The sequence below is a fragment of the Rosa rugosa genome, chromosome 7 (genome assembly GCF_958449725.1).
Source record: "Rosa rugosa chromosome 7, drRosRugo1.1, whole genome shotgun sequence".
Classification (NCBI taxonomy): domain Eukaryota; kingdom Viridiplantae; phylum Streptophyta; class Magnoliopsida; order Rosales; family Rosaceae; genus Rosa; species Rosa rugosa.
In genome coordinates, this window is record NC_084826.1 from 3,654,873 (window position 1) to 3,672,362 (window position 17,490).

The 17,490-nt window shown below is 37.5% G+C and overlaps 2 protein-coding genes across 2 annotated transcripts; both read left to right on the forward strand.

Moving 5' to 3' along the window:
- The first annotated feature begins 8,596 nt into the window (after positions 1–8,596).
- Positions 8,597–9,532, forward strand: LOC133723765 (uncharacterized). Its single transcript, XM_062150632.1, has 2 exons — positions 8,597–8,737; positions 8,943–9,532. Exons 1-2 carry the CDS (start codon positions 8,627–8,629, stop codon positions 9,393–9,395), a joined length of 564 nt encoding a protein of 187 aa, XP_062006616.1. The 5' UTR covers positions 8,597–8,626; the 3' UTR covers positions 9,396–9,532.
- Positions 9,533–9,946: 414 nt separating this feature from the next.
- On the forward strand, positions 9,947–11,233 carry LOC133722672 (putative F-box/FBD/LRR-repeat protein At4g00315). Its single transcript, XM_062149543.1, has one exon. The coding sequence runs from the start codon at positions 9,947–9,949 to the stop codon at positions 11,231–11,233; it is 1,287 nt and encodes a 428-aa protein (XP_062005527.1).
- Positions 11,234–17,490: the final 6,257 nt, after the last annotated feature.

Genomic DNA, 17,490 nt, shown 5'->3' on the forward strand with positions numbered 1-17,490 from the left:
GAGTGCAAAATGACTAATAAGTATACTAATTTTCTAAAATCCAAATATGTAAGGAAAACTAAATACATAGCTAATTAATTATTTTTGAATAAAGGGCAGGTGCGGCTGCCCTCAAGCCTTGATTAATGAAACTGTCGAATACAAGGGGGGACATCAAGCCTAAACTCCTAATTATAAAAAGCATCTAGAGTATGTCCCAAAATAATATCAGGAATCTCTTCAGAAGACATGTATTCTAACAAGCACCAACTAGCAAAGAGTGTTCTACTGGCTACTCCATTTGCTTTGACAAAGCGGTGACATAAGGGAAAAATAACTCGATATGTAAACCGATTACAACATAGCATAATTACCATAAACACAGCTTTCCTACTATGTTGCCGCCAGAGAATGAATCCGACGACCCTTAGCTTCACCCCGCCACTAGGCGGTAGCGACCACTTGACAAAGCAAAGAACTCCCTGCCTACCTAGAGCAGACAAGGCACTCTGAGTGCATATACCGGCATATAGCCCGACTAGTCCTACATAACTAATGTAGGGACTTATTACTCGCATAATGCGCAATAAAGTTAAACAACATAAATAAGTAAAAACATAAAAGAAATTACAACTTAAGGCCAGGCCCAAAACTTGAGACCCAACCCCATCTTCAGCCCACAGCAGGCCCACTACAGCAGAGTCCGGGCCTAAAGTCACACAGGCCCGAGGTCCATCCAAGCGAGCAGGAAACCATTGCTGTCGCACCACCTCTCCCACCGGACCACCGCCACCACGATCGAAGCCACGAACAAACACATCACCGCTCTCCGCACACTTCACCACCACCTCACCACCACCTCAGCACCACCACTCCCCCATCCATTCCCCCAAAGCCAGATCGGGAACGAACCAGCCATCACCCCCGATCTGGGGTTTCCCATCCCAGACCAGTCACCAGACCAGACTAGATCGGAGGTCAGATCCCATCCGATCGGAGTCCGCCCAGCGTAGCCTCCAAAGATCAAGGCAACCCCGTTCCGCCAACCACCAGCAAACCCTCCAAGCCAGATCGGTCCAGCCACCCCCTCCACGATGTCCCCGTACGGCTCCTCCGTCCAACTCCAACCAGGTGCTCACCTTCCGATCCTCCTACCAAATCTCTGCCGGCCAAAAGCCTGCATCTCATTGTTCGAACCCCAAAACCTGTTGACCAAGGACGTGATAAACCAAATTCTCAACCATAGATTTCCAAACGACAAAATATGTGAGTAAATACAAGTTCTTTAGCATTAGAATTAATTATCTCTTTCCAATTATCAAAGCTTAATTTTGGTAGAATCGTTATTTTTTATGCTTTCTGGGTTTTGGGTGTTGGGTTATTTCTTTAGCATGGTAATGAAAACTTTCATTTCACTAACTAATTCAAAGCTTGGTTTTGGAATAATCGGTATTTTTAATGCTTTCTTGATTTTGGGTTTTGCATACCTATTTTGTTGTTTATTATTGCAGGATAAGTCCCTTTTCTTATAATGTAAGTATAAATTTCTAGTCTTTTAGCGGCTAATAAACCAGTACAATTAGCCAAGAGAGCCTGTGATGCTAACTGTGAGGTCCGTGAGGATAAAAAAAACGTACCGTTTTTATGACATTTGATGTTTTTTTGACTTTGTCAAGGGGAACCCAAAGGTTTCGTAGGCCTAAGATAAACCCCCTTCGGCGCATGTGAAATGCTCCAACTGTGCATTGCAACACAGTGCCTGGCCATTTTGACAGCTTCGGGGTTCGAACCTAGGTTGGGGAGCACACCCAACTAGGCAAGAACCACTAGGCCACTTGCAGTGGTTTATGACATTTGATGTTAAAGATTACCCCATGAAGCACAATCAAGTCCAGAATTTCTTCACTGGCTAATGAATCCCCTTGTGATTTCTGATATGGAGATTTAACCTATTGCTTTAATCCTCTGAAATGAAACAGATAGCTTGCAATCGATCGCGAGGATATCCAAATGATATATCTCCATCCAAAGAAAAAGCCTCTTCATGGCTTCGTCAAGTTGAGGCTCAAGCGGATCCATGATGCAAATTTGGGGTGGGCTAATTAATAGTTGGGTATAAGATTTTTTTTTTTTTGGTCGATATACTGTTTGCAAGAATTTTAAGATATATTTTTGAAAATATATTTTTACTAGCAAGAGTAAAAATATCGATCGCGAGGATATCCAAATGATATATCTCCATCCAAAGAAAAAGCCTCTTCATGGCTTCATCAAGTTGAGGCTCAAGCGGATCCATGATGCAAAATTGGGGTGGGCTAATTAATAGTTGTGTATAAATTTTTTTTTTTTTTGGTCGATACTGTTTGCAAGAATTTTAAGATACATTTTTGAAAAGATATTTTTACTAGCAAGAGTGGCACCTATAACTTTTAAAATATTGAGATAATTTTGGGTTGGGCTATAACCCAAACAACCTTTCAAGTAGATACTCCCTTATGAGCAGTCCTCAGTTGGTGTCTGGGGTCCTGGAATAAAAGCATGGACAAATGAAGTGTATCATCAAATATAACGGGAAGTCACTTTACTTGAAGCCGTGGACTGACGATTATCTAGCGAGTTTCGGGCAGTAATAAGTCTTGAAAGACTGATTGTTTTTCTATTAAGTGTAATCTGGCTATTTTTTGTGCTATAAATTGTATATAGATGGCTATTAGTAATTTAATTGTTACTGGTTTATGGTGCGATAAATTTCCCAGGGTTGAGGGTAAATGCCCCCCCTAGTGATCATCGTTCTATTAGATATTGGGCGTGGGGCTGAGCTTCCTAGTTAAGACTGAGTTCCAAACCCCAAATTTGAAATAAGAAAAAGAATAAAAGTCTGAGTTTGATTCCAATTGTTCTTGATTTAGTAAACTGTCTGAGCTTGATTTACAGTAAAATGTCATGTGATTCCTGGATGTGGTTTCCAGTAAACTAAAAAATGCACTATTACTCATCAAGTCTGTTTACCAAAATGTTAAAGTAGTATCTATTTTTATGCACATGCAAAATCATTGTTATCAGATCTTGAATCAGTACAATGTCCAAAAAAAATGCCTGTAATGACATAAAACTGTCTTAAGCTTTCTCGTTTTCCTATTTTTCAAGCTTACTTTGTATATATCCAGCTTCAGTTCCCATCATCTATAGCACCCACCAACCTCAAATTTACACCTAAATCGCATCTCCTCCTCTTCAATGCATATTGAGGGCATGTTTACTTACTTGGGATGGGAAGGAATGATTACGGGGTAAAAATATTCCTGCGTTTACTAACACATAAAGGAAGAATTCCTGCGTTTACTAACACATGAAGGAATCAGAATGGATGTAGGTCCCACCTTCTTATCAGGAATCAATTCCTGAATACTCAGGAATTTGATTACGAAGAGGGGGGGAGATGGGTTTAGGAATCAATCATCCGGAATCAATATCGATTCCTTTCTTCTCCCATTCCACTTGTCTCCGATTCATGATTATTTTCCATTCCAAGTAAGTAAACGTGTCATGAGTTCTGATCAACCAATTCCCCTCTCAGTGGTTTGATCTCAACACTACCATTACTTGGCTTTTATTAGACATAACAGACTCCAAATTCTCTCACCTTCAGGAAAGGAGCATGCCTAGAATACTGACCAATTGTCGCTTCTATTGAAGCACCTAATTCAGACTTGACTTTCTAGAAAAGATTTAGATTGATAGATACTTGTACTTTTAGGTGGAGAAGCTTCAGTATACAGACCTTCATTAAACTTGTAAACACTAGCAAACATCCAAGACCAATACACAATACGAAGGGCAGCGTTGAAGAGGGTATCTGTTTAGAATGAACACATTAGTCCAATCCAACACTCAGCAAGTGACTTCAACAAATGCTTCATGGATCATTCACAAATTAAGAAACGGAAAGAAATAAATGGAGAAAGGAACTGCAACAAGTGAACAAACCATCCAACTGTTCCAGCGCAACATCAAACACCATACTTTTCCATGCTCTTTAGGTAGTGTCACTTTGAGAATTCCAGCAGAAAGAGCTAGAGAACCAGCTGCAACGTGATTGGGGCTTGTACTGAACGCACAACGACGTTCGAAGCCTACACATTCATTCGTAAAAAATAATCAATGATGCAAAATAACAAGGGAAAAAAAATACAAACAATACCCAACCTAAGGCCCACTACGAATTTCTATACCCAAATTTTCAAAACTATCACAATGGTACCCATAATAGCCAGCCCGACCCAATATTCGTACCTGCCGTCCATGACGGCGTTAAGCCGCATGCCACATGGCGTATTTGATGGATATTTGTGTCATTTACTTACTCAGCCCTGTTCCCGAGTCCGATCCCCTTTCTTTCTCCCTCTGTGTTTCTCTGCCTCTGTCCTCTCTCTCTCTCTCTCTGAGCATGAACTCCATCGCTGACTCGCTGTCTACAAATCATATTCTCCTCATCCCAAGCTACTTGAATCTCAATCGAATCCATACATCAACCAGCAATATCCCATCAGCTTTTGAATTACTATTACTATCAATCTCTCTCTCTCTCTCTCTCTCTCTCTCTCTCTATCATATTACGAAACAAAGAAAGAAGCAATGGCTCTAATGAGACCTTTATTGTTGTTCTGTGTTCTTCTTGTTCTCTCTTTGAGTTCTTCATGTTATAGTAGCAGCTTCCAAGAGAACTCATTACTTCATATTTATGTTGATTATGCTAATCGTGAACCAACTGGCTCAGAGAGAATTATGAATGGATCTGTGGCTATATCAACTTGCATCTTCGATAGGAATTGAAGTGGGTTCTTTTGGTGTCAGAATCTGGGTTACTAGAGGAAAATCTTAGTTTTTTTGTTTTTGTTTTTTTTTTTTTTTTTTTTAGAATAAAAGAAGCAAGGCTTAAAAAATAGAGAGAGGAAAAAAAAAACTGAGTTAAGACCAGAAGTGACCAAAATATCCCTTAAAATATGCCCACCTGTCACAAAAGTTAACGCTGTCATAGACGGCATGTACGAAAATTGGGTAGAATTGAGAACTCCAGATACAAATGTGATAGTTTTGAAAATTTAGGTATAGAAATTCGGAGTGGACCTTAAGTTGGGTACCATTTGTATTTTTTTCTCAAATAACAAACATAAAATCCAACGTCAAGACGGGCAGATACACAAATTTTGTATAAAAATATGATCCTCACCACTTATCAACAATATTCCATGCCACCTTAGCAAACTTTGCAAGGTCAGGGATAATTAATCTCTTTAGAGCTGCAACAAGTGTGTTTCATCACAGCAGAATTTCAAGTCATTGTAAGCTAGTAGTCTTCTGCTAGTAATCCCTTTGGGTGGTTTTGTATATAATTCTTCTAGTCTTCTGTGAGCTTAAAGGCATAAATGTAGGTGAGGCTTTATGTGCTCTCTTTTTCCCACATGATGAAATTTGTACTGTTTTTTCGGTTGGTAACTTTTCTTTTTTATCTTTCATTGGATGAAAATAGATCGAAGCTATGAGGAAGTACAGGTGGATGAGGTGATTATGTAATCATACAAAGAAGTACATCTAAATTACTGCATTCCAGAAAGTGCCACATATACAATATGAATATAGAATGAAATCTAGCGAGGCTGTACTTGGGATGAAATACATATAGAGTCACAGATGTAGCCCTAGTTCATATCCACGGGTTTTTACAAAACCAATCAAGGGTAGGAAAGGTGAGAAAAAGTCTTTATAATTTTGGCGATGGAGTACAATTACTCTATGCGTTAGAAATAATTAAATGATGAGAAATTTGGACAAATAGTACTTGAATTTAGATTTATCTAGTTTGGGTCTCCAGGTCCTTCTCTCCCTCTCTCATCCTTCTCTTTACAGTTGGGTTCTGCACTATGCCCCTCAGTTTTGGGTCCTTCTCTCCCTATAGTTTCAACTGATTTGATGGTTAGGGTTTGATATGCGTTTCCCGAAACTCCATTTGCTTCACAAATTGGCTTCTTCTTCATTGTCACGTTTTCTTGCTCTTTCGTCCAGTGCGTAGCACCTGTTCGATGAAATGCCTCTGATAAATTCACATTTCTCAGTCTTTTTGTTTAATGAGACAAATACATTTCTGAATTCAGGTTTCTCAAAGGTGGATTGTGATTTGTCTCTCTCTGTCTTTTCGTGTTTGTTGTTTACAGCTTGGCAAAGTCGATTGGAATTTCGAAACCAGTTAACGAAGAGCTTGAATCTCTTTGCCATAGCTTCTCTCCATCGTGGTTCAAGGACAGCCTGAGAGAAAGATCTAGGTTCCTTTTCAAGTGTAATGTTAACAGTGAAAGCTTTATGTGTAGGAGAGAGTCTATCATAGGATAAAACATGAGCAATAGAATGAGGGGTACCTGGATGAGTAACCTCGCTCGTGGAAGATGATGGTGCAGTACGTGAAGGAAGGGCTGCCTCAATATGAAAGTCTTGCAATGTGGTTGGAGTTCTAGTTGGCCGTGATGATCTTCGTGGTTGTGGCAATGAAGAATGAGGTATTGCATCTTGGGATACGGATAAGTCTGGTGGTGACGTATTTGGAAAATGAGATGGTAGAATATTTGAATCCGAGTGATTTGTGGGATTGATATCAGCGGAAGTTGTGGGATTAGAATCAATATTTGATTCCGAGTGATTTGTGGGATTAATATCAGTGGGAGTTGTGGGATTAGAATCAAGATTTGATTCAGAGTGATTTGTGGGATTGATATCAGCGGAAGTTGTGGGATTAGAATCAAGATTTGATTCCGAGGGATTTGATGAGAAGATTTGATCGTCATCAATGTGAGGTGAGGTAGATAAAGAAGGAAAGAGTTGAGGAGGTGTTGGAGAACTGACAGAAGGCGAAGATGTGGAGAGTTTGGATTGATAAGGAAACTCAGTTTCAAAGAAGATGACATCTCGTGAGACTAACATTTTCTTATCTTTCAGGCTATAGACTTTATATCCCTTTTGACCATGAGGGTAACCAAGGAAGATACACTCAGTAGAGCGTGGATCAAACTTGCTGGGCCGAAGTGGATGAGTAGACACAAAAAAAAACGACAACCAAAAACACGCAAATGAGAGTAGTTTGGTGATTTGTGAAATAACGTTTCAAAAGGTGTTTTACCTTGCAAAATTGGTGTCGGTGTCCTATTTATTAGATAGGCAGCGGTGAGTATGGCATCCCCCCAAAATGGTTTAGGCAAGTTTGATTGAAAGAGAAGTGCACGAGCAATGTTCAACAAGTGCCTGTGTTTGCGCTCAGCGACGCCATTCTGTTGGGGCGTGTTGATGCAACAGGTCTGATGTAAAATACCCTTGGAAGAGTAAAATTGTGTGCATTTAAATTCTGGACCATTGTCACTTCTAACAATTTTTACTCTTTTGCCAAATTGATTCTCAACTAAATTGACAAAGTGAATGAGTAGGGCTCGTGTTTCTGACTTGTGATGCATGAGATAAACCCAAGTGCTTCTAGAGTGATCATCAACTATGGTTAAGAAATATTGTGCCCCAGAAAGAGATGGGACGTGGTAGCCACCCCATATGTCCACATGAATCAAATCAAAACAAGAATTACTAGAAGAAACACTCAACGGAAAAGGTCTTCTAGTTTGTTTAGCTAAAGGGCAAATGGAACAAGGACTTGCATTGCAAGATTTATTTTGCAAAAAGGGAAATAATAAAGACACTTTGCTAGATGGATGTCCGAGCCTTTGATGCCATAGGTCATGTGTTTTAGTGTTCACCACATTGCACGTTCCTTTCTTTGGCAGATTGAGACAGTAGAGTCCCTGACTTTCAGTTCCCGTCCCAATCATCCTCCCCGATTGAAGGTCCTGTAAGAAACAAACTTGTTTAAGAAATATGGTGATATAAAAGGAATCAAATGCAAGTTTGCTGATGGAGATGAGATTTAGGTAAAACAATGGGACACATAGAACATTGTGAAGGACAAAGTGTGAAGAAAATGACACTGTCCCAATGTGAGAAACATGTAATGTGGTACCATCGGGCAACTTCACTGTACGATTGTGCACAGATTGAAAAGATGTGAGGAAAGCCGAATTACAAACTATGTGGTCACTAGCTCCACTGTCAAGGATCCATGTGACATCTTTATTATCTTGTGAGAGGGCAAATGCTTTACCCGAGAGCTCCTCATAGTTAGGAATGTTACCAACAAGATTGGCTGAAGGCTGTTTGATCGAATTCAACTGCTCTAGTAGCAGGTGGCCATCATTGGAATTCTCCCATGGTTTTGAGGTCTTGGAAGAGCTCTGGTCTTTCTTGTGTTTAATGACTTGTTGTTCTTCGTCACCAGCCATGAGGTATTTTGTTTGTGTAGATTTCTAGGTCCTCAAGAGCGATCGCTCTGATACCATAAAGAGATTTGGTAGTGTGAATAATATGTAATAACTTCGATACATTCAGAATGGTTTACAACGTTTTATATAACAAAGATGCTAATCCTATCTATAATTATAGGACTAACTATAGTAATACAAATCTCTTAATTAAGATCGCAATAACGAAGACTCCAGATCATATGAGATTCCTTTCCTCAATAGTCTCTAGTTTGTGAGTGAGAATTAAAGGAAGAAAGATGTTGAAGCAGGTGTTTGGGAAGGTGTGGAACAAAGGGGTTTATGGCTGTGGAGGAAGCAGAATTAGGCCTTGCTTCTATGTGCCCACTAGTGGTTTCCACAATGCACAGGTTCACTTTCAAATCCCTTATATTTCACAGTAAACCATGCTTTCTTGTCACAACATTGTGTCTCAATCTTAACCCGACGATTTACGATTGATTCATGAATGAACAGAATTGGAAATTGTAAACTGCTCAAACTAGAATGTGTCCAGGAGTTCTTCCTATGCGAATTTTTTTTAACAAACTCAGCTGCTGTCTATGCAATTTACAGGTTCATCGTGCACCGAGAAGTTTTTTTGGGGTAGAGGATTTCGTTGACGATAACAATAGTCGGCCATACACTTATCAGAAGGAAAAGAAGTCCAAAAATCCACAGAAGCATGTATCATTTAAGCAGCGGACCATAGCATACTTAGAGCCATTTACACTTGATGTGTTCATCTCAAAACGGTTTGTGTCAGCCTCGATCACCCACAGGGTAACATGCAAGCAGGTTGCAGTTGCCGGTACCAACTCCAAAGACATAAAAGCTGCACTCAAGTCTCGATGTGATATACCTGCCTGTATAGCCATCGGCCAAATTTTAGCCGATAGGGCTAGAGAAGCGGATGTCTATACCGCTTCATATACTCCAAGGGACAGAGACAAGTTTGAAGGGAAGATTAGAGCAGTTGTTCAATCCCTCATTGATAGTGGGATTGATGTTAAAATTTATCTCGACTGAGTTAGTTTTCTTCTTTGCTTTGGATTAGGTTTCTTTGGACCCTTTGGGTGGTTTTGTATGTAACTCTTTTGTGAGCTTAAAAGGCATCACTGCCAATATTTCCAATCAACTAAAGATACGTGACTGCTTTTTCTGCTGTCTTTTTGCCATATGATGAAATTTGTACTGTTTTCTCGGTTGGTAACTTTTCTTTTTTACCTATCATAGGATGAAAATAGAAGCAAAGCTTTATGAGGAAGTAAATCATACAAAGAACATCTAAATTTCTACATATACAACATGAATATAGAATGAAATCTAGTGAGGCTGTACTTGGGATATCATTCCTTGTCTGTTTTTGGCCCTATATTAATCCCTAAACAAATCTAAACTTTAGGTTTTCTACTACTACTAGGATTTGGAGTAGGTTTACTCTTACTTATTGCAGATCTTTTATGGAATCTACTACTTGTATTCTATCTAGGTTAGTTAGCAGGCATATTGCTTTATATACGATCGATTTATGGCTCATGGCTCAGTAGTAGTTCTCAGCAACTAAACCAAACTGGTTCATGGGCGCCCACACAATACTTCCCGACATACCCGACGATGTTCTCAAACAGATGTTTCAATTCCTTCCCACTAAAGCTGCCATCTGCGTGAGCTGTCTTTCTAAGCACTGGCAAGGCGTCCCCATATCAGACTTTGACGAGGGTGGTAAGCATGACGATTACAACTTTGATGAGCACAGGAAGTTCATCAACATGTTAAAATTCCAGTTGGTATTATGTGAGAAAGAGAAACAAAGACAAACCACCTGGGATAAATTCAGACTTCGGATGACGAGATACTCAGCTAGAGATGCCACTATTGTATACAAGTGGTTGAAGTTTTCATTTGAGAGAAGCGTGAAAGAGTTGGATCTCAGCCTTAGAGGGAGTAGGGTGCAAAATTACTACTACTTGTGCCGGACCAGCTTTATCAATGCAAAATCTCTAACGATTCTAAATTTGGAGTCTGTGAGAATTAAGATCATAATGGACATTGACAATGGTGAGGAGTATTATGAGCAAAGACCCGAGAGCCTTCTTCTTCCTTCTTTGAAAACTATGTCCCTCAAAGATGTTCAGTTTGATTCCGATGCTCTCATCTCCCTGGTTTGGGACTGTCCTTTGCTCGAGTATCTTACATTAACTTCATGTCGTTTTGATTGGGACGACATTGTCATTGCAAGTAAAAGTCTCAAATCCTTGGAACTTAAGCATTGCGAGACTTATCAAGTTCATCTTTATGCTGACAATCTTGAACATCTTACGGTCTTCTCATCAACATCTTCTCTCGACAATATGTACTTGGAAAGATGCTTCAATTTGAAATATATGAACATTTGTGATCCACATTTGTATCACCTTTCTGTACAAGGATGCCATGATGTGAATGGTACAATCGATGCTCCAAGGTTACATAGCTTTATTTTCCGAGGTCATTTGAAGTCCAAGTTTTCTTTCAGAGCTCCAAATTTAAGAGCGGCCTATATCATACTATTAGACAAGTGGGGCGGAGAATTATCCACCTTTAACAACGGGGAACTGAAATACTTTCTTCAAGCATTTGGGAGCTCCACAGGTATGATCCTTTATGTGTATGATTTTAGTGATCTCATCTTTTCAGAAGAATTCAGAAAGAGCTGCTCCTCGCCGATATTGCCAAATCTCCAAAATCTTAAACTCCTAATGAGAAATCCTCCAACAAATTTCGGAGATGATGAAGACTTGATGGAATCTTTGCATTGGATGGCACCTTCTCTAGAGGATATTACAACCCAACACTTCATAAACAGTCAGACGGTAGGTAGCTAAGGGTACAATAGTGTCTAAAATGTAGAAAGAAATACATGAAACAACGGGGGGATGTAATTAGTGTTTAATTTTTACCATTTTGTTTTGTTTTTTGTTTTTTGTTTTTTGTTTTTTGTTTTTTGTTTTTTGTTTTTTGTTTTTTGTTTTTTGTTTTTTGTTTTTTGTTTTTTGTTTTTTTTAATCTTTTTTTCTTTTTCTTAATCTCAACCCCATCTATCTTAGGATGCCTATTAAGATTGGACATGTGACATTTACGGTGAATTAGCTATTCTATAATCAATAGGCTACAATTCACCGGAAACTTTTACCATTCATTCATGAATAATTAACTCTTCATTGATAGTAGGGTGAGGCTATTTTCACTTTATCAATTCCTTTTTACACCTTACGTCCAATATTTTGATCTAAACTTCCAAATTTGCCTCCAATTATAAACAAAAAAATTGAATCCAATCTCCACAAAAACAAGCAGCGCTGTCTTTATTAGTTTCCGGTTGGCCTGCTTTCTTTCTCTCCTCTCATTTCTTTTTCTCCATCTTCGTGCTCTAAGTTTCAACTTCCACATATAATATAAGAAACCAAGAAACCATAACAGGAATGGAATGGCAAAGCCCATCACTAGCTTCCTCATCCTCATCAGAATACTATCATCTATTTTTCATAAAGAGTGTACTGTAGCAAAGTTGGCTCTGTTATGAGTTTTTGGATCAATAATCTGATGGGAAATTCTCCTTGGCCTGATTCCCATTACAAGCTTGTCTTGTGTATTCCATCTCAGAGAAATAGTAATCCAGATTTATTATAGTTTCGTTTCTTGTTTTGAAGTGCGGAGCTAGTATCTCTAATATATATATGTGGGTGTGTCTGAGACTTATTAATCAAGTTAGAACATATCAAATTAACAAGATGTTGTTAAGGATGGTGGGGGTAAGCAGTGACACGAGACATAAATGGATGCAATTTAGCAGCAATGACAGTGATTTAGAGCTGCCACAGGGCAATGATGAGGCGTTATTAGTGTTGAGAATCAATAAATAGTAGTTGGTGAATGATTGTTCTCTTTCCGAGTTACCAAAAGCCAAACAATATTTGGAGTGGTGGTGGAGCCAAAATTACGTATCAGATTGCCATTGGATTATCAACCATGGTTTTTCTCACGTTAAATTGTATATTTTTGTCCTTGATTTTTGAACTTTTATACCTAAAAAGGGCAAGAAATGCTCGATGATAATTTTCAAAGAAGTATTTCGTAAGTTAAGATTTCTTGCCCATCTCCACTTTAACAAATTTATAGTTTCACCACTAATGTTACCTAAATGTATTAAAGTTCTTTTCCCTTAGATGTATAACAAAACAAAGAAAAGAGGAGTATGATGATATAAAATGTAACATAGGTTAAAGTGATATATAATTTGGAATGTTGGGTTTTGCGAGTAAAGATCTAATTGAACCCAATATCAAACAAATCGTTATTACCCAATAATTCTTTTGTACCCGAACCATTGCAACATTCACAAATAATTTTATTTTTACTAGATATGTCTTTATTAGAAGGGTGATTCTAGTTGGACCTCCAAATTTGATATTTGGACCTCCAACTTTTTTCAATTATTAATAGACTTTGTCAAATTATATGAAAAGACAAATAAGGACAAAGAGAGAAAAATGAAAAAATAAATAAATAAATAAATACTCTTCTTACCTCCTCCAATCAAATATAACATTTAATTAATTTTTTTTTTCAAAATTTCCTTATATTGCCTATGTAGTTTTACAATTTACCTAAAATAATTAAGTAAAAATAATGATTTCTATACATGGCTCATCATTTAATACAAAAATAAATTCAAAACAACTGATTTGGAATTTTTTTAAACTAAATTAATTGAATATTATGATATAGTTATTATTCGATCTTCTAACCCAAAAACCCTTGAAATCTTTCTTTTAGCTAATTCAAAGAGATTCCAACAACATATCAAGATCGAGAACCAACCCTCTGATTAATTTTTGTGGAGGAGAGACTTATTCATAAGAGAGCAATATAATGTGATTTTGATTCATTCTTCTTCTCATGGTTGAAGAGAGAAAAAAATAGAGTAACAAATTGTTATATCTCATGTTCAAGGACGTTTTGGTAAAAGTAAGGAGGTCTACTTAGCTTTTCAAGTATTCTAAAAAGTAAATTAGAGGTGTACTAAGTATGTGAGGTCCAAATAGCAAATTTGGAGGTCCAACTAGAACCACCCTTATTAGATATATTGTTTTATTCAACAAAAAACAAAAAAAACAAAAAAAAAAAAACATTTTTATTATTTTCATATCATTTATCACATAAATACGGTTTAAGTTTAACGCACACTCATTTGGTCATTTTGGTGCAAGGTACGGCATGGTGGAACTGCACAATGCTTACGCGTAAGAAGCTTCAATCCTCATCCACGCGCGGGTTTTTCAAAGCATTTCTCAAATTGTGAAACGTCGTCGTCTCGTTCATTTAAAAACCCACCCGCAACGACGTGGTTTTTCTCAGTGTAAAAAACACTAAAAACCCACGCATTTCTCAAATTGTGAAACGTCGTCGTCTCGTTCATTTAAAAAGCCACCCGCTATTATAAAACGGCGTCGTTCATGTTATTTTAAAAACCCCACCCGCTGCTTTTTTCACTTCGTCTTCTTCCTCAGAACTCTCTCTGTTTCTAATTTTCTCTGTAATTTCAAGAATTCTCTGTCTCAAATGGGTATTGACCCCTTCTTCTTCTTCTTCTTCTTCTTCTTCTTCTTCTTATTGTTCTTCTTCCTCTCCTCCTCTTTCTTCTTTTTTATTCTTACAGAAAGAAGAAATTTGAAAGAAGCTCCAAGAAGGAAGAAAGTTACGATCTCCCAGCCAGAGATAAACCAAAGATTTCAGGACGACATAATCTGTGAGTTAATTCAGTTTCTTTAGCGTTATAATCAAATCTTTCTTCCCAATTATTAACGCTTGATTTGGAATGATTAGTATTTTGGAGGCTTTCGTGGTTTTGGGTTTTGTCTTCTGGGTTTTGAATGTTGGGTTTCTTTAGCATGGTGACGAACAGTTTTGTTTCAGTAATTAATTAATGCTTGGTTTTTGGAATGATCATTATTTTGGATGCTTTCTTGGTTTTCTGTTTTGCTTGCCTATTTCACGTTTATTACCGCAGTACAAATCTCTTCTCTAAGTTTGAATTTTTTGTCTTTAAGCTGCTTTTGTGGAGGAGAGACTTATTCATAAGAGAGCAATATAATGTGATTTTGATTCATTCTTCTTCTCATGGTTGAAGAGAGAAAAAAATAGAGTAACAAATTGTTATATCTCATGTTCAAGGACGTTTTGGTAAAAGTAAGGAGGTCTACTTAGCTTTTCAAGTATTCTAAAAAGTAAATTAGAGGTGTACTAAGTATGTGAGGTCCAAATAGCAAATTTGGAGGTCCAACTAGAACCACCCTTATTAGATATATTGTTTTATTCAACAAAAAACAAAAAAAAAAAAAAAAAAAAAACATTTTTATTATTTTCATATCATTTATCACATAAATACGGTTTAAGTTTAACGCACACTCATTTGGTCATTTTGGTGCAAGGTACGGCATGGTGGAACTGCACAATGCTTACGCGCAAGAAGCTTCGATCCTCATCCACGCGCGGGTTTTTCAAAGCATTTCTCAAATTGTGAAACGTCGTCGTCTCGTTCATTTAAAAACCCACCCGCAACGACGTGGTTTTTCTCAGTGTAAAAAACACTAAAAACCCACGCATTTCTCAAATTGTGAAACGTCGTCGTCTCGTTCATTTAAAAACCCACCCGCTATTATAAAACGGCGTCGTTCATGTTATTTTAAAAACCCCACCCGCTGCTTTTTTCACTTCGTCTTCTTCCTCAGAACTCTCTCTGTTTCTAATTTTCTCTGTAATTTCAAGAATTCTCTGTCTCAAATGGGTATTGACCCCTTCTTCTTCTTCTTCTTCTTCTTCTTCTTCTTCTTATTGTTCTTCTTCCTCTCCTCCTCTTTCTTCTTTTTTATTCTTACAGAAAGAAGAAATTTGAAAGAAGCTCCAAGAAGGAAGAAAGTTACGATCTCCCAGCCAGAGATAAACCAAAGATTTCAGGACGACATAATCTGTGAGTTAATTCAGTTTCTTTAGCGTTATAATCAAATCTTTCTTCCCAATTATTAACGCTTGATTTGGAATGATTAGTATTTTGGAGGCTTTCATGGTTTTGGGTTTTGTCTTCTGGGTTTTGAATGTTGGGTTTCTTTAGCATGGTGACGAACAGTTTTGTTTCAGTAATTAATTAATGCTTGGTTTTTGGAATGATCATTATTTTGGATGCTTTCTTGGTTTTCTGTTTTGCTTGCCTATTTCACGTTTATTACCGCAGTACAAATCTCTTCTCTAAGTTTGAATTTTTTGTCTTTAAGCTGCTTTTGTGGAGGAGAGACTTATTCATAAGAGAGCAATATAATGTGATTTTGATTCATTCTTCTTCTCATGGTTGAAGAGAGAAAAAAATAGAGTAACAAATTGTTATATCTCATGTTCAAGGACGTTTTGGTAAAAGTAAGGAGGTCTACTTAGCTTTTCAAGTATTCTAAAAAGTAAATTAGAGGTGTACTAAGTATGTGAGGTCCAAATAGCAAATTTGGAGGTCCAACTAGAACCACCCTTATTAGATATATTGTTTTATTCAACAAAAAACAAAAAAAAAAAAAAAAAAAAAAACATTTTTATTATTTTCATATCATTTATCACATAAATACGGTTTAAGTTTAACGCACACTCATTTGGTCATTTTGGTGCAAGGTACGGCATGGTGGAACTGCACAATGCTTACGCGCAAGAAGCTTCGATCCTCATCCACGCGCGGGTTTTTCAAAGCATTTCTCAAATTGTGAAACGTCGTCGTCTCGTTCATTTAAAAACCCACCCGCAACGACGTGGTTTTTCTCAGTGTAAAAAACACTAAAAACCCACGCATTTCTCAAATTGTGAAACGTCGTCGTCTCGTTCATTTAAAAACCCACCCGCTATTATAAAACGGCGTCGTTCATGTTATTTTAAAAACCCCACCCGCTGCTTTTTTCACTTCGTCTTCTTCCTCAGAACTCTCTCTGTTTCTAATTTTCTCTGTAATTTCAAGAATTCTCTGTCTCAAATGGGTATTGACCCCTTCTTCTTCTTCTTCTTCTTCTTCTTCTTCTTCTTATTGTTCTTCTTCCTCTCCTCCTCTTTCTTCTTTTTTATTCTTACAGAAAGAAGAAATTTGAAAGAAGCTCCAAGAAGGAAGAAAGTTACGATCTCCCAGCCAGAGATAAACCAAAGATTTCAGGACGACATAATCTGTGAGTTAATTCAGTTTCTTTAGCGTTATAATCAAATCTTTCTTCCCAATTATTAACGCTTGATTTGGAATGATTAGTATTTTGGAGGCTTTCATGGTTTTGGGTTTTGTCTTCTGGGTTTTGAATGTTGGGTTTCTTTAGCATGGTGACGAACAGTTTTGTTTCAGTAATTAATTAATGCTTGGTTTTTGGAATGATCATTATTTTGGATGCTTTCTTGGTTTTCTGTTTTGCTTGCCTATTTCACGTTTATTACCGCAGTACAAATCTCTTCTCTAAGTTTGAATTTTTTGTCTTTAAGCTGCTTTTGTGGAGGAGAGACTTATTCATAAGAGAGCAATATAATGTGATTTTGATTCATTCTTCTTCTCATGGTTGAAGAGAGAAAAAAATAGAGTAACAAATTGTTATATCTCATGTTCAAGGACGTTTTGGTAAAAGTAAGGAGGTCTACTTAGCTTTTCAAGTATTCTAAAAAGTAAATTAGAGGTGTACTAAGTATGTGAGGTCCAAATAGCAAATTTGGAGGTCCAATTAGAACCACCCTTATTAGATATATTGTTTTATTCAACAAAAAACAAAAAAAAAAAAAAAAAAAAAAACATTTTTATTATTTTCATATCATTTATCACATAAATACGGTTTAAGTTTAACGCACACTCATTTGGTCATTTTGGTGCAAGGTACGGCATGGTGGAACTGCACAATGCTTACGCGCAAGAAGCTTCGATCCTCATCCACGCGCGGGTTTTTCAAAGCATTTCTCAAATTGTGAAACGTCGTCGTCTCGTTCATTTAAAAACCCACCCGCAACGACGTGGTTTTTCTCAGTGTAAAAAACACTAAAAACCCACGCATTTCTCAAATTGTGAAACGTCGTCGTCTCGTTC

Bases quoted from the DNA above. Each gene is read 5' to 3' on its own strand.
- LOC133723765 (XM_062150632.1), top strand. From the start codon at position 8,627: ATGTTGAAGCAGGTGTTTGGGAAGGTGTGGAACAAAGGGGTTTATGGC. The intron at 8,738-8,942 runs GTTCACTTTCAA...TGCAATTTACAG, and splicing joins GTGGTTTCCACAATGCACAG to GTTCATCGTGCACCGAGAAG.
- LOC133722672 (XM_062149543.1), top strand. From the start codon at position 9,947: ATGGGCGCCCACACAATACTTCCCGACATACCCGACGATGTTCTCAAA.